At 50.7% G+C, this 18,608-nt stretch overlaps 9 protein-coding genes across 9 annotated transcripts; 3 read left to right on the top strand and 6 right to left on the bottom strand.

Moving 5' to 3' along the window:
• Positions 1 to 492: 492 nt before the first annotated feature.
• On the top strand, positions 493 to 687 carry N7446_004872 (uncharacterized protein; the record flags this gene model as incomplete). The annotated part of the gene is made up of 1 exon (XM_058513620.1): positions 493 to 687. One exon carries the CDS (start codon positions 493 to 495, stop codon positions 685 to 687), a length of 195 nt encoding a protein of 64 aa, XP_058374949.1.
• A 70-nt stretch (positions 688 to 757) lies between these two features.
• N7446_004871 (methylenetetrahydrofolate dehydrogenase (NAD(+))) lies at positions 758 to 2,317 on the bottom strand. The gene is made up of 4 exons (XM_058513619.1): positions 2,088 to 2,317; positions 1,281 to 1,914; positions 1,134 to 1,223; positions 758 to 1,070 (listed from the first exon to the last, which is right to left on the bottom strand). The coding sequence occupies exons 1-4, from the start codon at positions 2,279 to 2,281 to the stop codon at positions 987 to 989; spliced, it is 1,002 nt and encodes a 333-aa protein (XP_058374948.1). The 5' UTR covers positions 2,282 to 2,317; the 3' UTR covers positions 758 to 986.
• A 703-nt stretch (positions 2,318 to 3,020) lies between these two features.
• Positions 3,021 to 5,124, bottom strand: N7446_004870 (F1F0 ATP synthase subunit alpha; the record flags this gene model as incomplete). Its single annotated transcript, XM_058513618.1, has 6 exons — positions 3,021 to 3,734; positions 3,794 to 4,270; positions 4,354 to 4,474; positions 4,533 to 4,589; positions 4,718 to 4,875; positions 5,053 to 5,124. 6 exons carry the CDS (start codon positions 5,122 to 5,124, stop codon positions 3,021 to 3,023), a joined length of 1,599 nt encoding a protein of 532 aa, XP_058374947.1.
• A 793-nt stretch (positions 5,125 to 5,917) lies between these two features.
• Positions 5,918 to 6,717, bottom strand: N7446_004869 (2-hydroxy-palmitic acid dioxygenase MPO1; the record flags this gene model as incomplete). Its single annotated transcript, XM_058513617.1, has 4 exons — positions 5,918 to 6,403; positions 6,488 to 6,547; positions 6,601 to 6,624; positions 6,685 to 6,717. The coding sequence occupies 4 exons, from the start codon at positions 6,715 to 6,717 to the stop codon at positions 5,918 to 5,920; spliced, it is 603 nt and encodes a 200-aa protein (XP_058374946.1).
• A 1,100-nt stretch (positions 6,718 to 7,817) lies between these two features.
• N7446_004868 (DNA-directed RNA polymerase II subunit RPB7) lies at positions 7,818 to 8,496 on the top strand (the record flags this gene model as incomplete). Its single annotated transcript, XM_058513616.1, has 4 exons — positions 7,818 to 8,066; positions 8,121 to 8,201; positions 8,262 to 8,431; positions 8,487 to 8,496. 4 exons carry the CDS (start codon positions 7,818 to 7,820, stop codon positions 8,494 to 8,496), a joined length of 510 nt encoding a protein of 169 aa, XP_058374945.1.
• Positions 8,497 to 9,153: 657 nt separating this feature from the next.
• Positions 9,154 to 10,801, top strand: N7446_004867 (uncharacterized protein; the record flags this gene model as incomplete). Its single annotated transcript, XM_058513615.1, has 2 exons — positions 9,154 to 9,485; positions 9,545 to 10,801. Exons 1-2 carry the CDS (start codon positions 9,168 to 9,170, stop codon positions 10,799 to 10,801), a joined length of 1,575 nt encoding a protein of 524 aa, XP_058374944.1. The 5' UTR covers positions 9,154 to 9,167.
• An 861-nt stretch (positions 10,802 to 11,662) lies between these two features.
• N7446_004866 (ankyrin repeat domain-containing protein) lies at positions 11,663 to 12,181 on the bottom strand (the record flags this gene model as incomplete). Its single annotated transcript, XM_058513614.1, has 1 exon — positions 11,663 to 12,181. The coding sequence occupies one exon, from the start codon at positions 12,179 to 12,181 to the stop codon at positions 11,663 to 11,665; it is 519 nt and encodes a 172-aa protein (XP_058374943.1).
• Positions 12,182 to 12,615: 434 nt separating this feature from the next.
• On the bottom strand, positions 12,616 to 13,185 carry N7446_004865 (uncharacterized protein; the record flags this gene model as incomplete). Its single annotated transcript, XM_058513613.1, has 1 exon — positions 12,616 to 13,185. The coding sequence occupies one exon, from the start codon at positions 13,183 to 13,185 to the stop codon at positions 12,616 to 12,618; it is 570 nt and encodes a 189-aa protein (XP_058374942.1).
• A 1,985-nt stretch (positions 13,186 to 15,170) lies between these two features.
• Positions 15,171 to 18,514, bottom strand: N7446_004864 (putative RNA interference and gene silencing protein (Qde2); the record flags this gene model as incomplete). The annotated part of the gene is made up of 4 exons (XM_058513612.1): positions 15,171 to 16,652; positions 16,704 to 16,951; positions 17,012 to 18,132; positions 18,180 to 18,514. 4 exons carry the CDS (start codon positions 18,512 to 18,514, stop codon positions 15,171 to 15,173), a joined length of 3,186 nt encoding a protein of 1,061 aa, XP_058374941.1.
• Positions 18,515 to 18,608: the final 94 nt, after the last annotated feature.

Raw genomic sequence — 18,608 nt, 5'->3', positions numbered from 1 at the left:
CAAAGACTGCAAGAAAGCAAGAAAGAAAGAAAAAATCTCTCAAAATGGGTTCTATCTTATCTCGTCCTCGGCCTCGTCGCGGTAAGCCCTAACTTCATCTCATCTCAAGCAGACAGTCAATTAACTGACCAGCCAGATCCAATTTGTCCTGAGATTACCCTGATAACCACGCATATCTCACATAGTGATATCACAGCTGCAGTGGGTGCCACTAGGTACCTTGAACTACAAGACGTAGGGGCACTCAATGCGGCTGCCGAGTCGAGCCATACATCTATATCTACATCCTCAGCCTCGTCAACACCAACTCAAACACAAACCACAAACGAAACAAATCAACAATGCTCAACTCAACCACAAACAGAACATATCCCCCAGATAAGGATATACCGTATCAAACCCAAATCCAAATCCAAATCCAAAAACAGGACAAAGGCCAAACCCAAAAACGACAAGTCCAACATATACAATATCGGACTCCTACTCATAATAATGCCCCCAAACGGCCGAATCCACGGCTGGACACGGGAATCCCTGCTCGTCGGCGAGATTCCCCGTCTTAAAGGGTTTGGCTTCAGATCCGAGGAGCTGGATTATGGTTTGCTATCTGCTAGTGATGCATTGGGCTCGGTTGTTTCTCAACTTGATGCGGTTACTGGGATTGAGCGGTTATTTTCGTGGAGATGATGGATAGCAGGGTGCTGGTTCTTGTATTTATAACACGTCTTTCTTTTTATTTTTTATTTTGTTTCAGAGTGATGATTATATTTCACGATTTCGGTTTGAAATAACATATGGACTATAAATGGGAGATATCAAATGCAGGAATCAAAAGCCGAAAACAGGAGGAGAGAGAGGACGGGAGAAACGTGTGGTTTCAGTGTATAATCAAAATGGCTAATAACAAACAGAATCTATAGGAATTTTTTATGACATGTCCAGGTCGTCTAGCATATCAGTCAATAGTGAAATCGCGTGAACGTCGCCTAGGTGTTTGCCTCGAGGGTGCCGGGGCGTTCTGTGGCTTCGGCGGGCTTGACGTCGTCCATGCGCTTGTTTTGGATGAGTCTCTGTAATTTCATGGTTAGATCCGATATCGAGGATATAAGTATGTAGTAGATAACGAAGCTTACCAGAAGGTTGCGCAGCAAGACGACAATGGTGACCTTTCCAATGGAGGGGACGAAGAGGGAAGCCTTCTCGCGAACCTCATGGGGGAAGTTCTACAAAAGAAACACAATTAGCAACGATGATCCTTTCAAACGGTGGTTAAAACATACCTTCTCACTAGAGAAGTTGACACAGACAGCACCCTCACGCAGAAGGCTGGTATCGAACTTGTACTTATCACCGGGAACACCAGTGATAACAACATCACAAAGCGGCACAACATCCTTAAGAGTCTTACCCTCCAACTCAATAACATCATGTCTCTTCTTCTGCAGTCCCTCACCACGAGTAAACTTCTGCACGCCAGTAACATCAACACTGTAAACACAGGCTCCATCATTAGCCAGCAAAGCCGCAAGCGGGCGACCAACAACCTCGGAACGGTTCACGACGCAGATAGTGTGGCCGAAGAGACGGTTGCCGTAGGGCAGGATGGTGTTGTAGATGTTGAGGTACTCGAGGATCTTGATGTTGGCCAGAGGAGTGCAGGGCAGGATGGACTTTTGGCGCTTGGCCTCGCCGTCCAGGAAGCGGACGTTCTGGTACATGTTAAAGATGTACCTGTGGCTCAGGCCTTCGACGTCCTTGGTCATATCGACGATCTGCTGCAGATATTGGTCCTGCCGGTTGTTGAAGATCGGGTAGTAGACGATGATGCCGTCGACGTCGTTGTCGGTGTTGGCGGCCAGGATGGCTTCTTCGATGTCGTCGCGGGAGACTTCGCGGAGGGAGTACTTGAATCCACTGGGGGGCATTTTGTTAGTTAATGATGTCAATTGAGTGTTATATCAGTTAGTTAGCTTTTGGGTGGTTTGTCGAGGGTCGAGGGGTAGTATGAATCATACTAGCACCCCCACCATCCCACCAAGAATGAAGCCATTGAGACCGCACAACATGGAAATGGTGTATATACTTACTTCTCCTCGCAGGTCTTCTTTGTCATCTGCGCGTAGACCAACGCAGCAGGGTCATCGTTGGCCAGGAAACCTACCAGGTGAGGCGGCTTCTCGAGGGTCTTCAGGCCTTCTTCGACTTCGGAAAGGAGGTGGGTGGCAACGTGCTTGCTCAACATCACCTTGCAAGGTGTAGGCGCAGCGGTGGGAGCAGACATGACGGCGATTTATCCAAAGTCTGGAGAGAAGTGAAGTTTGCGACGCAGGGAGACTTGATGGCGGTTTGGCGGGAAAAGATTGTTCGCTTATCGATAACAGATCGGCTGCCGGTTTCGGCCTCACTGCCGAGCTTGTATACTCTCACTCGTGTAAGGAGTGAAGTATAAAGGGATGTAGCAATATGCGATGGCATAATATTAGAATTCAATAGTACTGGCCTGGCAATCTAACTGATCTTAAAATGATCTATACTTATAGATTAAGTTATAGCTACATCCATGATCCATGAATAGAAAGGTAGACCTTATGAAGACAGTCATAAGGCTATTTACAATTTACGATCTACTGTTTACAGTCTCTACAGTGAACAAATTGAACAAATGGAATAAATTGCGGTTCAACATGGAGAGCAGGAGACCAGACGGAATTAGAACGGTCGTCCTCCCATCTCGCGCCCCCTGCGCGGATAAAATCTAAACGTACAGGATATAATCACATTTTGACAGCCTAGCCTTGCGTTCGCTCGGAAAGGCACTACAGTAAATCCATGGTCCGCCCAGGATCATGCAGATCATTACATCGCTACATCCAGGGGCAGACCTAGATTCGGCTATAGCACCGGCATCAAGAGAACAGAACAAAACAATGGGCTCAAAATTGTACAGGCTATCTTGTCTATACACATAGAGTCAAGAAAACAAAGCCGACCACGAAGGATCATCCGGGTGATTTCTTCACTTATGCGTTGAAGGTAGAGTTGAAGGCGGAGATAACCTCCTTGAGCTTGGCCTCGGACTCCTTGCTGACCTGGCCCTCCTTCTCGATGGTCTGCTGGACCTCGGGGTGAGAGCTCTTGAGGTGAGACAGGAGCTCAGCCTCCCAGGTGAGGATCTTGTTGACGGGGATGGTGTCGAGGAGACCGTTGACACCAGCGAAGATCAGGGGAACCATGTCGGAAACGGCCATGGGGGAGTACTGCTTCTGCTTGAGGAGCTCGGTGAGACGCTCACCACGGGCAAGGGTCTGCTTGGTGGAGGCGTCAAGGTCGGAACCGAACTGGGCGAAGGCAGCGACCTCACGGTACTGAGCCAAGAACAGCTTCAGGGAACCGGCGACCTGCTTCATGGCCTTGACCTGGGCGGCGGAACCGACACGGGAGACGGAGAGACCGACGTTAATGGCGGGACGGATACCCTTGTAGAACAACTCAGCCTCCAAGAAGATCTGGCCGTCAGTGATAGAAATGACGTTGGTGGGAATGTAGGCAGACACGTCACCACCCTGGGTCTCAATGATGGGGAGGGCAGTCAGGGAACCAGCACCGTGGGTCTTGTTCATCTTGGCGGCACGCTCGAGGAGACGAGAGTGGAGGTAGAAAACGTCACCGGGGTAGGCCTCACGTCCAGGGGGACGACGGAGGAGCAGGGACATCTGACGGTAGGCAACGGCCTGCTTGGAGAGATCATCGTAGATGATGACGGCGTGGCGGCCGTTGTCACGGAACCACTCACCCATGGCACAACCGGTGAAGGGAGCGATGTACTGCAGGGGGCGGCCTCGGAGGCGGTGGCAGCAACGACGATGGAGTACTTCATGGCATCCTGCTCCTCAAGGGTCTTGACGAGCTGAGCGACGGTGGAACGCTTCTGACCGACAGCAACGTAGATACAGAAGAGCTTCTCGGCATCAGTGCCGGTGGTGTTCCAACGCTTCTGGTTGAGCATGGTGTCGAGAGCGACAGCGGTCTTACCGGTCTGACGGTCACCAATGATCAACTCACGCTGACCACGGCCAATGGGCACCATGGAGTCGACACTCTTCATGCCAGTCTGCACGGGCTGGTTGACGGACTGACGGGGCAGAATGCCGGGGGCCTTGAGCTGAGCACGGCGCTTCTCCTTGGTCTGAAGGGGACCCTTGCCGTCAATGGGGTTACCAAGAGCGTCGACGACACGGCCGAGCAGCTCAGGGCCGACGGGGACATCGACCTATGGGTGGTTAGTATATGTTGCGGGAGAATCGAGACAAGGTCCAATATCAGAATGGGTACCTAGGGGGTAGGTAGGCTTACAATCTCGCCGGTACGCTTGACAGTCTCACCCTCCTTGACGAGACGGTCGGAACCGAACAGGACGACACCGACCTGGCCGGCCTCCAAGTTCATACACATACCCTTGACACCGGAGGCGAACCTGGAGATGGGTTAGTTTTCCGGACGGGATAATGCCAAGACATTGGGGGAACACGTACTCGACCAGCTCCTCAGCCTGGACGTTGGTCATGCCGTGGACACGAGCGATACCATCACTATTCAAAGCTCAATCAGTTTCTGGGTTCGTTGTTTGTCGAATGTTGATGGGAAAGGGCGGATTCGATGGAATTGTAGCCGAGGACCGAATTTTTCTTCTCGGCCCCAACTAGGGCGATGAACGTACCCGACCGACAGGACACGACCGGTCTCAGCGAGACCAGCCTCCTCAGAGACACCACGGATGCGCTGCTCAAGAATGGAAGAGACCTCAGTGGGCTGGGCCTTGGCCTCGGAAGCGTAAGAGCGGACGCCGTTGAGAGGACCGGCAGCAGCGGCGCGGACCTAGAATGGGCGAAAAACTTGTCAATGACCATCTCCAGCAAGGACAATGTGTCGGAGGTATCCTCCATGTGTAGGCGCCGTGTAGTGATGAGGTCTGAGCACCGATCGAGCTCGGAATTGAGATGAACGATGTCGGACTGGCGATGGATTGACCGGCTAGGATGGGATGGGACTCACCGAGGCGATGCGGCCAGGGGCCGAAACGGCCGCGACAGAGCGGCTGGACGACCGCAGAGCGTTTCTGAACATTGTGAAAGGGGGGTTCAGAGGATGGGAGGATGAATTCTCTGAGGGAGAGATGTAATTGGGGAGAGGGAACGGGAGAGGAGAGAGGATTGTGGACGGGAAGGAGAGCTTTGTCGTCGGGGGGAGGATTGGATTCTCAGGACTGGCGCTAAACCGTTTCTGACGCTGGGCCCTCCGAGGTGGCCCTAGTGTGTCCGACCACCTTTACTGTGTTATAATCATGAATTTAATTGCTAAAATATATTTTATCTTTCCATATAAAATCTCATGTCTTTTCCTAAATTTCAAAATATACAGTCAAAGTGTCCCCCCATGGCTGAACATTTTGCACTGGCGACCGGAACAGGAGCCACACGGGCCACACTTCTCGTCCCGTTTTTTTCTCTTCTCGGATCGGCGGAATTCCTGGTCAGGTGTCGCTTATGTCACAGCACCAGGGCAACCGGTATACATATAGCTAACTATAACTTACCAGTACCTATAACTATAGCTACTATGGCTCAGTCTATACTTATACTGCTTCACAGAGCTGTAATATTAAAAAAGATTTCGATGACACCTACGCAACGCCAACTCGGTAATTCCATACCCGAACTATCCATATGCCACAAAACATACGAAGCAATCACAAAGCAACGCTGTGCTAAACAATAAATGATGAGACAAGCCTAGCAAAAGAAAAACACCAGCCAATACCTCCCTCCCGAGATAACCGGAGAGCAAGCTCCCACCAGCTTGGCCAACACTCCCGAGGTCCCCATGGTCCCTTACTCTATATGCAGCCTGCAACCTGCATCTACTGCGCCTTCCCCTTCCCTTTGGCCTTTCCCTTCTCCTTCTCATGCCCCTGTTGATTCCGGAACTTCAGAATCTCAAGCTCAACACCCTTCTCAAAGCGCTCCTGCAGCTCGGGGCGATAACCAAAGAAGAACAGAACCTCCATCCAGACGAACAACGGGGCAAGCAGGATAGCTTGGACAAGGTTATCCAGCAGCGCAGGGGCTCGCTTCTCAAACGCGCCGTGTCCGACAAACTGCGCCAGCCAGGAGACGATGTGGATGCCGCCGGCCCAGTAGTTCACGGTGTTGCCGTAGGTTCCGAGGAAGTAATTTCCGTAGTATGCGGCTGCGATCACGGCGGGGGCGAGGAGACCACCGGCTATAGGTTCCAGGAGGACATAGAAGATGGCGTAGATGAGAGCGCCGATCGTGCCGGCGTTTGCGGGGAGGTAATGGATTTGGAGCGCGTCTGGGAGCGTGAAGAGGGGTGGGCAATTGCAGGCCTGTTTTGGTATTGTTAGTCTCGTTTCGTCTTGTTTCGGTGGCTTGGGTCTTTGTAGGGATGTGGAATGAGCCGGGTTGCGTACTAGGACGATGCCGGTGAATAGCAAAATCGGGACGCAAGTGATATGGATTGCGACGTTGACCTGCACTGTCAGCGAACCTGTTCATCATTACCCATGGGGTACGGCGTCTGTACAGGATTATTGTGGTAGGCGCCGTACTAGGTCAGGATAGCAGTGTCAGCTATTGTTCGGATCATCCGGAGAGCGCGGGGGCTTACAAAAAGTAGCTGCTTCTCGAGGTTGAGTGCCATCTTGCCGAGTTGATCAAGGTGTGGAAACGAATGTGGCGGGTTCGGGAGAATCAATGAAAAAGAAGAGGCATTTGCAGGAAGTGTTGGGCAAAGTGGTTTGATATTAGTTAAAGGTCCTGGCGTCATGCGCTAAACCCGAGGATAAGACGTGGTCTTGGCAGGGTATTGGACCCCTACGCCTACATTTATGTAGGACAATCTCGCAGATGATCTATATTTATTATTGGGTTTGGCTTTAGTGGCCCACTAATATAGCTGTCAACTACCAAATTCTAACATAATAGTTCTTGGTCAATCTCGAGAACATATATTCAATACTTCTGGCTATACGGACTCTGTATACTTGAGATATTTGTCTTTAAATTACTATTTGACTCTAAAATGAGCAGTATAACTTCTAGCATCGTCAATTCTGAGCTTGAAAACTACATAATTACATCCGCCCAGATGAATGTGTCCCTCGATATATAGGCGTCCACATGCGTTTCGATTGACATGTTGAGAGCAGTTTGTCAGAAACAGCATATATTAAGAACGTTTTTACTATTGTAGATGTTTTGAGCCATCATATAAAGTCCACATTAGTGAGGGACACCTGTAGTTCCTACAAAGTAATATAGTCGCTGTATGGCCTGCTATAGATCTGGCCATGTTGCGCATACGAGGAACTAACCTCACCTTAACAAAGAAATTGACAATAAAACTCATAATTTCTTGATTCCTGATAAAGAGATTACCATTTACATAACACATTTTAAATAATGCTCTTTGATATTGACCGAGCCTCTTTGTTCACATCACGTGATGCATCCACCCAAACTTGGACCGCCAGACCGAGATGCTCACACAAGGGAAAGCTTGCGCTTCTAGCTGTATCTGCCTCTCCGCCCATCCAAGGCAGATACAACATCTGCCACACCTACCCCTTGGATCTTCTTTCACTCATTTGTGGCCATATTTTACCCGTGCCTCACCACTGCAGGTCATGAGCTCGCAAACGCCGTCGCTTGACCTCGATTGACAGCACTCTGAAACAGAGACCAATCTTTTGATAGCTCCCCATACAGACTCTAGCGCAGTCTCATACCACAACCGCGATAATGTTCTTCCTCAAAGAAGAGACCAAGGTGATTTCGATGCACCCGTCCTTTTTCGGACCTAACATGCGGGAATACCTTATCACCCGACTCAACGAAGAGGAAGAGGGACGGTGTACGGGTGATCACTTTGTGATCTGTGTCATGGACATGGTTGATATTGGCGAAGGACGAGTGATGCCCGGTATCGGACAGGCAGAATATACCATCAGATATCGGGCGATCATTTGGAAGCCGTTCCGTGGCGAGACGGTATGCGCTTGGGATCCGAGATTGGTCTCTCGATTTCTTGCTGATTGAGCCTAGGTCGATGCCATTGTTACCTCCGTCAAGCCGACTGGTATCTTCACCCTGGCGGGCCCATTATCTGTCTTCATTGCGCGAAAGGTGTGTTCCTTCTGTTGTTTCCACTTCTTTCAACGCCATACAGAGCTGACAGCCTACCAGAACATTCCCTCCGATATCAAATGGGAGCCTAACACCGTGCCGCCACAATACACTGACCACGCTGATCAAGTGATTGAGAAAGGAACCAGCCTGCGTCTTAAGATCCTTGGTGTCAAGCCTGACGTGGCTGCTATCAATGCCATTGGCACAATCAAGGAGGATTATCTTGGGTATGTTGTTCTCTCCCTGCTCTAGAGTGCACTTTCTGACTTAAATCCCTCACAGACCTTTGTAATGAGACACGAGTTGCACCACATACCCACCCTTTTCACCCATTTCATCCATACGATAATGTACGATGCTGTCTACCATTCCCGACACAGCGAGTGCTTGGGAGGGCGTTTTGCCTAGAGAGAAACAAAAGAACCAGCCAGGAGCTGGGAGCTGGGAGCTGGGAGCCGAGGCCCTGTTCGGTACATATGGCATTGGCTTGACCCTGGCCGGACTTAGACTGAAGCGTTCAAGACCAATTGAGCCCATGTCGAGAGAGCCTGGAGTAGGACATCTCGGGCTCCAAGATGTAACCCCAGGGACTGCAATGTACAATACTCTACAAGTACCTGCAGAAGAACCAAACCTTAAAAGCCATATATTCCATTCTAGACGCCATTCTAAAGGCCCCTGGGCATTTAGTTGCCGGAGAAACACGGCAAGTAGGGCTAAACCTCCTGAACCGGACCACTTTAGTGAAACACTGGCGCATTTTGATCGGCTCCGTGCGCGTGTTTTATTTACTCTGCATATGTTTTAGATGCAAGGTGCCAGGTACCCATTAGCGTGGTTCCCCCCTGTACAGTTGATATGTATCCAGTACCTGTAGCTTCCCCGTGTTTCCTTCCTTGATAAGCCTCCCGAGCCCACTTGTTTTGTTTCTCTACTCCGTACATCTTCCCCCCTTTCACCATCATGAGTTACTACAAGGATCAGTACAGGCAGTACCAGGCCAATCCTAAATCGGAGCACGTCAAATTGGCCGACGACGTGTCCCTGATCTATGTTCCCACAACCACCAAGATTGAGTCGCGCGACGCGGTGATTAGCCATGTGAAGAAACAGGACTACGTGGTCAAGAAGAGATCGGAGCAGATCATCAGCTCCATTGAAGGCTCGGACGCGCTATGCCTGGACATGGAGACCACGCTGGAGTTCATGGAAGGTGGCGGGGCCTATCTCCCCTCGCTGGACGATAATTTCCTGGCCGACCGTGTCGTCACTTTCCCCACGGTAAAATTCCCCGAGATCGCACATAGCGCATAGATCGCGACTAATGCGGCCTCCTGCAGATGCACATCGTGACCTTTGTGAACAACGAAATCAAGCAGATCCGCATTTACTGGGACCAGGGCTCATTGCTGAAGCAAGTTGAGGTCATTGGTGCGCGTGGACGCGCCTGGCCTATCCGTGATGGAAAGGACCAGATCCGTTGCGTCAAGACCGCCGCGAACGAATCGTCTACACCGTCGTTTTCTTCTTCGACCCAGCGCGAGCTTCCTCAGCGCCCTGCCTCCCCGGGCAAGCGTCACATCAAGGATCCATATGCCGCAGAGTCCTTGACTGACTTGCTATCGCCCAGCAAGGAAGCTGCCGCACTTGAGATGGGTGATTCGCCTCCCAGGAGTGCTTCTGCTGCCAAGAGATACACCAAGGACCCGTATGGAGCTGGATCTTTGAATGAGCTTCTGTCCCCGAGCAAGAAGGCCGCTGAACCTATGCGTCCCTATGCGCAATCTTCTTCTCGCCCTCCCCAGCGCAACATCAGCGAGCTCTTTTTGAAGGATGACGATATTCCTGACTCGCCCTCCAAGCCCCAGCGGAGAGTTCCCAAGATTATCGACGACGAGGAAGACAATGCTGGTCTAGGCCCCGTCGATGAGAACCGTAGCTTCTACAAGACTCTTCCTGGAAAGTACAGTCACTTCGAGATTGGCGGTGATAACAACTCCAACCGCGAGATCCAGCATGAAACCAGGCCCAGCAAAACCTACACCACGCCCCACTGGGAATTTGACGACTTTGCGACTCCCAAGAAGCCCTCGCGCGCCCCCCGCGGCGAGGAAGTGCGCCACTTCGGTTTCGAGAACGAGAAAGACTTCCAGACTCCCCCAGGCAAGGCCAATGTGGTCAAGCCCCGTCGCGATGCCGATGTCCACTTCGAGCTGACCGACGACGACGACAAGGAAGAAGCCCGAATCATCAGCTCATACGGCGGCCGTGGCAAGAACCTCTACCAGAACCGTCTGTACGACGAACACGGAGACCCCGAGCTCACCGAGAAGGAGATGAAGCAGGAACCTCTTGGTGTTGTCGGCAACGCCGCAAACCGCAAGAAGAACTTCGATTCCCATTCCCAGTGGGAGATGACAGATGACTCTCCCAAACCCAATGAGAACATCGCCACTCAGAACCACTCCAAGGCTGTCAAGATGATGGAGTCTTCCTGGGATAACTTCGAAGACTCGCCCGAGCCCAAGCGGACTGCCACGGCTCTTCGCGATCCCAAGCGGCACAACCAGCCGAGCTGGACTCATGGTGACGAATAAGCGAGCCAGCTAGATACCTTGTATCTCTTTGTCTACGGCAAAGTCGAAGTCGATGCATCTCCGACTTCCTATCTGACACTCCATGGCCGATCCAGATCACGAGCAATATGTATCGATACCCGCATGAACTTAGGACTCGTCCTAATGAAACTTGCAAACCAAAATCCCCAGCAATGGACAGTTTTCACAGGTGTCTGTCTAGCCTGTGTGTACGAATGAGTCTGCTGGTCGCAATGCCTTATCTTTTCTTCTTGTCATTCTTCTTTCCCCGGCTGTGCCTTTCTTTTCCTTCTCTCTTCTTACACTTGTACTTTGGCTTCCTGTTGTACAAGTTTACCTATTCAGATCGAGGATCTGTTAATTTCATTGCATTTATTTTATTTTGGATGTGGCTGGTAGAATGTAAATGTTGCATCGTGGATATAGGTCACTTTACGTACGGGCTTTCCCATCTTAGCTGCCGCCGCTTTTATGAGGGCGCTCAGAGTCAGGCTCACTGACTAAATTTCAGGCCGCGCTTAGACTTAGCGAGATGCTCAGAGCTATCACTTGATGAATTAGTGAGGTTCAATGGCCTCGGGAATGCTCACTGATTTTAAATACCTATTTGACCCTGGCCGCTATATCCCTTCGCACCGTACGTAGTTTCGAAGGAAACTGCCCGAAATGATGTCTCAGAGCGGCCGCGGCCTTCAACAGCAGTGAGTCATTTACTGTCATTCCTGAAATCGGCTTGACCGACATATAACTCTTGTTTTCTTGTCTCTGTTCTTCTCTTCTTTCTGACCCAGGTGCACTTGTTTAAATGTCTTCATCAGACTACATAAATAAAGATCTTGATATATCATTTCGTAATCGATTTCACACGGGATACATACAGCGCCAGTGATATTGCGTCAAAGCCTTGGCTGTGTCAACCGTCCATACAACACTATCATCTCTCCGAGAGGGAAGCAGACTCAGGATGTTATCAAACTTGAGTTTTCGAGTAATCATCACATCCAAAAACATCCTCAGCAAATCTGACTGAAACTCACGAGCTGCCATCTCAAGAGGTGTGATCATCTCGCCTAATCCAAAAATGGGATTTGCACCTCGATCAAGCAGCATGTTTATGACACCTAGCGTCTGCCTCTCGGTTACATGGGTCAAAGCCGTAATCCGAGTATGATCAATGGCATCGGCCAAAGCCCCACGATCGAGCAGTAACTGTACCATAGGCTCCACCTCTTCATCGGCGCCCGCGGAGCTTGCTGCTTTGACTAATAGTGATGACATGTTTCCCTGCTCATCACAGTGCATCGCATTGACATCGAATCCTTTGCCAAGAAATAGCCTGACTACCTCGGTCTCGCCTGACCTTACAAAATTGCATAACATCTGTTGATGCGTAAGACTGCTTGGACAGAGCTCAACATTCATGCGCTCGAGTAGCACGTTGAAGGTTTCAAAGTTGCAAAAATGTGCCACAGATTCAAAAAGTTGATTCACTTCATAGTCAAGATCGTTGTCACAAGTTTTCCGGAGGCGAGTTTCGATACCTCGTCGTTCCAATATCTCCAGCCAAATTTTGACAGCTGAAGCGCTTCCGCCAGCGCAAGCACTACTAAGGCGCCCTTTCATTATACCAAGGCTAGCCTCGTGATAAATACCACAGTCTAGCACAAGTCGGGAATAGGCCTCATCAACGTAACCGGGCTGTCGGATGTGTTGGAGTTTGATAGTATCATCGGGGTGTTTGCAAAGTAAATGGTAGGCCGAAAGGTATCTCTGGTGTCTTATCGCTCCCAAGGAGGTTCGCGAAATGAGCTCTTTTACTGCTCAGGCGATAAAGGTGAAGAGTAAAGGTCAAGCAAAATATCGATACATCCGATATGTTCATTCTTCACTGCCCAGTGTAGCGGAAGCCATGGGCTAGGGGCGTTATCAAAAAGTTCATCAAGTGCCAAATGCCGAGTAAACGCGTCCTTAGATAGGACAAGCGAATTGGTGTACAATATATGGCGCAGCACTCCCTCATTTCCAGCGGCAGTAGCGAGAACCAGTAGACAGAGATATGCGTCATATTCTTTGACGGCTGCAGACAGGTCGAGCTTTTCCATGATGAGTGGTATCATGTCTTTCCCATGTAGTGCCATATCTCTCCAGTAGGGGGAGGCCTCAAGTTTTGGCGTTCCGATCCTTTCTAGTAAAGATAATACAACACTTAAATCGAAGCAAGATGCGCGCCCAGCTTTAAGCAGCAGAGGCTTGGTCTGTTCAGACTCATCGAGCATTGGATTCGCTCCGGCTTGGAGAAGGTACTGCGCAACATCCCACTTCTCATTCTCGATTGATTCCCTGAGCGGGGTCGACTCGGTAGGCTCATTGACGTCAAAGTGCATTTCCTCTATCAGATACCTGACTGCGCTTAACGAGCCGTAACCAGCGCATGGCTAAGCGCCAATCTTTGAATTGAATCACGGCTGTCTGCCTTAGCTCCTCGCGAGATAAGAAAGTGCGCAATGGGCATGTTTTCATTAATTAAAGCACATAAAAAGGGTGAATCCTTTGAGTCTATAGAGCATGGGTCCTGGTCTAACAGGAGACGGACGATCTCAAAATGACCCTTGGTAGCTGCGTATGCAGTCAAATTACCGATCCCGCTCTTTCTGGGAACGGAATTGATATTCACTCCATGGTCAATCAGGAGACGTAAGGCATCTGCATTGCCATTTTCCACTAGATGTTCCAGAGTGAATCCACTGATGTTCTCGGGCAGTTGCGAATACAGAGCCTTGTTGGCGAGTACATGTAGGGATTTGGAGGTTTGGGATACTGCGTTCAGTTCCGACTGATAATCGAGATAGGATAAAACTTGAAAAATGATTTCGTTGGGAAGGGTGGGGAAAAAACGTTTATTGTGGAAATACAATGCTTCGGGGGCCGTGGTATATAAACCAACCATCACATGACATGCGGCTCAATCAACATAGCGCGTCACGGATAATGACTGCCTACCTACATATTGTGTAGATGAACATATTCTCCCTCTTTTTATTGAGAAAACCGATCTCTCTCTTTTCGGTGCGGCAGAAGTCAAAATGGGCGTGGTAATAAACTCGCCTGGCCTGTTTCGTGAACCCGAGGGCACCTCTCGCGTTCTTCACCTGCTGCAGTGATAGTTTCGGATTTTTGCTGGTCATAGACCACAGTTTCTGGGGTTTGGATTCCTCGATCACCTTGGCCCATGGTTTCAAGCAAAAACCATTGCATGATGTGAATTAATCACCTGCTAGGATGACCGTTTAAGGTCTTCGTTAGTTAGCCATGAATTCTTAAAGCCTACGTTTCTGGAGCGTAGCACTGGCTTTTAACGCGGAAACCCGTATACATGGAGACGGTCGTTATTTTTGTACCTATTTGGAGCCTTAAGAATCCCTGAGAGCCACTTAGGCTATACCTGCGACTATTTAGTGCCCTAGTTTCCTTCAGTCCCTCCCATTAGTGACGCTTGAGGCATCTCTTTATATGGCTTCCACACCTCCAACCCGGTCCAATCAATTTAAAGTCAAGCCTAATGAAAAAAGCGTCCGAATATAGCAAGATGAGTGATGTAGATGTCTATGTGGGCATACGCCTTCGAGAAACCGGGTCAAGTATTTATCTTATCAAAGGATACTTCGGGATTTTGGACTTTTCTTAGCTCGCAATTAGTATGTCTCCAATTATGCCTCTGGTGAAAAGACGACTGACCTACAAGAACTCCTACCATCGGTCCCAATGCTAGTGACAGACCAGGATTTAAAGCAGGCTAATAGAATACATCGGAACAACTTAATTGAAGTCGCAAGGCCAAAGTGGAACTTCACTAGAACAGGAACCTTTGCAACTGATGATTTGTTTACTCGGCTCGCGTGTGAAATACGTTATCCAAAGTGGTGTTGAATTATCAATCTCCTAGACATAGGGCAAACAAACGTGAAGTGCTTCAGCACTAGACATTATAAGAGAAATAATAGTCAGTCCATCTTCAAACTTCAATTTATGCTACCTATGCTGCTTGCTAAGCTAGATCCGTCTTCAATTTGATACCCGAAATATCCTCCAAATATCCCCGGATACATTCATCTTCTGGACGTACGTATCGTTGGATCCTCCATCAATATCCCTCTTCCTCCAGCAAGTCAATCTATCCCATTCCAACGCGTGTTCCAACTTCTCCAACCACATAGGATCACGCCACTGGTCCATTCATTCCACCGGTGTCACGTCTCACCAACAATCCAAAAACCAAAAACCAGAATGAATATATCCAATCCACCAAAGCGATCAGACAATATACTCATCCTACTTCCCCTCATACTACCACCATACACCCCTATACCCCCTAAATATAAAACATAGTCTCGGCAATATTAGGATGGATAACAACATCAACCATCCTAGACAAATCCGCCGTCCCCTCCGTCACACCACTAATACTCCCACCCGAAGCATTAACAGGCAAGGGGTCAAAAAGATCAGAAAGAAAACACCTGGCCCTTGCACAGACCAAATCAGCATAATAAGCCGGCGGACAAACACTAACAGCCTTCGTGGCCCGCCCAAACATATAACACATCTTATGCGTCAAGTCCTGCAACACGTCCGCCGCACCTTGTCCCCCCGACTTCGCCGGGTGACGCGGGTAGAAGATCTCATCCCAGACGGTGAAATAGTGCGCTGGACGGGCAGTTCCCTGCAGTGCGGCATGGGCTTGTAGGTAGAAATCCCAGTCGCGCGCTTCGGAGACGCCGCGGTCGACGACTGTTCCCGGGATTGGATTTTCGCGGTTGGAGTCTTGGTCGGTTGTTGGGTAGAAGCGGGTGTTGTGGCGTTTGCCGACGATGACGATTGAAAGGCGTGGGAGGCCCTTTGCTGTCAGCGTTGCTGGGTATGTCTTTTTGCAGGCGGCTTGGAGGAGGGGGAGTTCCTCCTCGATGACTTTGTTGTATTGGCCTTCTGAGACGCCGTCGCGATAGACGATGATGTTCTCGGGCAGGGCCTTTTTATTGCATTTAGCCCAATGTTGAAGGCGGGAGATAAGGAGGGTTTCGAGATCGGCGACCATTTCCTGGCGCGCCCCTTGGACGCGGATTTCCGCGGGCCATTGCGCCAGGGTTGAGTCGATGGAGGCGACGATACCCGCCACGCTGGGAGCTGTGCTGGCCGAGCCTGGGGATGGATGGGTGACATCTATGCCGACTAGCATTGTTTTTCCTTCGGAGATGATGCCGAGGTCGGCGGTGCGGATGCTTTGGTTTGCACCGCCGAGTTTGAGGTTGATTTTCAGGCCCACATTCGCGTTGTACTGGTCGTTGGAGCCGCGAAGCTTTTCGGCCAATACGTTCACGTTGCGGATGCCGCAGCGGACGTCACAGACCTGCTTAACGCAGTTGTAGATGCCTGTGTCCTTTGCGTAAAATATGCCTAGGATGAAGATTGGGTCAAACTGCTTTTGCAGGTCGAGGATGGCGTTTTCGATGTCGGCTGCGTCGTTGCGTCCTGTTAGGACTACGCTCTTGCCGCCTTTGTGGCCTTCGACTGCCATGCCCATGTCTTTGAGGGTCTTGCGGAAGCCCTGGAGAGACGAGTCGAGCCCATCGGGGCCGTTAAAGATGGGGCGGGCGTTTTTGTGGTCGACATAGAGAAAGACCCAGGACTTCATTGGCTTAGCTTGGGAGAACTGGATTTGTTTCATGTTCCAGCTGCCAGCCATAGTTCGGACTTCCTTGGTTTGCTTGCCGTTCTTGTACAGGACGCTTGGTGCTGGGAGGACGCGACCAGGAACGGTGATGAGCTCTGTGGAGGAGCTGACACCGAAGGCAGACTGCAATTAGGTTAATAACTTTGATCAGATATCTAGAGTGAGAGTACTGACCAGAGTGGAGTTCAAAGGCTCCAGTCCTAGGGCGCCAACACCCTTAGTAACGATGGAATGCGCGTTCTGGCCTGGCTTACGACCCATCACGGCGAAGCGGAGCATCTGGGCAGTCTGGTCACCGGACAGCTTCGACTTAGCTGGCTGACCAGGCTCGACCTCGCAGACCTCAACAGGAAGATAGACAGGCTTCTCGCGAGATCCGACATTGACCACAGGCAAACCTAGGTTCAAAGACAGGTTGTACTCTAAGAATGAAGTCAGTATTAAAAAAGAGAAAGGTAATTGATAAGTGGAGGTTTACTAACCCTTTTTGAAGAAGGCTTCAACGGTGATCCAGCGTCCAGGCTCCGCAGGACCGGCCTTGGGTGCTCTTTTCCCTTTGGGCTTAGGCGCAGCGCTAGGCGGGCCAGGCTTAGGGCCAGCTTCGGCAAGGAAGAATTCCACCTCAGCAGGACCTGCACCATGGCGAGCAACCTTGGGTGCGTTGGGCGATTTACCACCGTCACCGCGGTTGGCAAGTCCATATATAGGCTTAATGCGAGGACGGGACTCACCGCGGCTGTTCTTACGGGCGATGTGCGTGATACGGACGCGGACGCTCTTGAGGAACTTCTCTAGAAGATATGTGTTCCGGCCGCCGTAGCTTTGGATCATATTGGCCAGGGGTCCTTCATCGTAGCAGGCGAGGTACTTGACCTGCACGTTCAAGAGGACGCGAGCCGTGGCGGCACGCACACTGACGAAGAATCCACGGAGAACCGACAGGCCGCCGCCGAGGTTGTATGACTCCTTGATACCTTCGCGATGACTATAGTGTCTATTAGCTCCGACAGAGACGACACTGTCGTCGGTCTTAGGGTGGTGTCCCAAGATTATGTTCAGAGCAGTGAGGATCTCAGACTTAGAGTCCAAGATCGCACTGGCATTGGCAGAAGTCAAGTAGTTCAGCAATTCAGCCGGGTTGACCTCACCAGTGTGCTGCACAGTGACCTTGTGCACACGGGGAGCTTCTGGGTAATCATCCAGCAGATTCTCCTTATATCGCACATCGAAGGAACCCTCCGTCAGCTTGACACAAGACACAAGCGTTGAGCGGAAGTCCGACGCAATGCTGCTTTTCTGCTGGGCGAAGTGCTCTTCCAACAGCAGAGACACAACCTGCTGGGCCTTTTTGCCCACTGGTGCACTTCGGCCCGCAGCGTCGGCCGCGATCGTAATATGATAGCGGAACAGCTGCTTGTTAGGCAGGGTCAAGGGCAGGTAGTTGGCATATAAAGTCACCGGACTGCCGAGAGTGCCGTAACCAGGACGTTCGGGATATTTAGCTTGTCTGGGAGCCTTTGCACCGTTGATAGCGAGGGCTTTGGCGATATCATCCTCGGTCTTGGTAACCACGGTGCTAGGTTGTGGAATAGGCTCGCCTTGTCTGATGAATAGTTAGATCATCGACAATTTATATAGTGAAGAGCTGACCTGAAAATGGGAGGGCCGTAGTTCATAACTCCACCGCGTCCTCCACGGCCGCGTCTACTGAAATCCCCGCGTCCACGTCCACCACCATCTCCTCTGCCGCGACCACGGAAGTCACCACGGCCACGAAAGTCACTACGACCTCTGTCACCACCGCGGCCTCGAAAGTCCCCGCGACCCCCACGATCCCCATCTCCTCTGCCAGCTGGGCGGAAGGGTAAGTCACCGCGACCGCGACCGCGACCACCATCGGAGCCACGACCACGATCCCCCCGACCGCGATCACCTCGTCCACGACCCCAATCACCACGTACACGTCCTCTAGGGTTGTCACCCATGACTAGATACTCTAACAATAGATGGGATGGTTCATGAAAGGGAGGTGGGGAGGGAAGCAAAGGGGAAAGGAATGGGCTTATGTACTCCTGTGTT

Source organism: Penicillium canescens (genome assembly GCF_028828765.1).
Source record: "Penicillium canescens strain IBT 15451 chromosome Unknown utg000003l_segment0_segment0, whole genome shotgun sequence".
Taxonomy (NCBI): domain Eukaryota; kingdom Fungi; phylum Ascomycota; class Eurotiomycetes; order Eurotiales; family Aspergillaceae; genus Penicillium; species Penicillium canescens.
The sequence above is the reverse complement of the archived record's forward strand: the minus strand, read 5'-3'. Positions and strand labels throughout refer to the sequence as shown.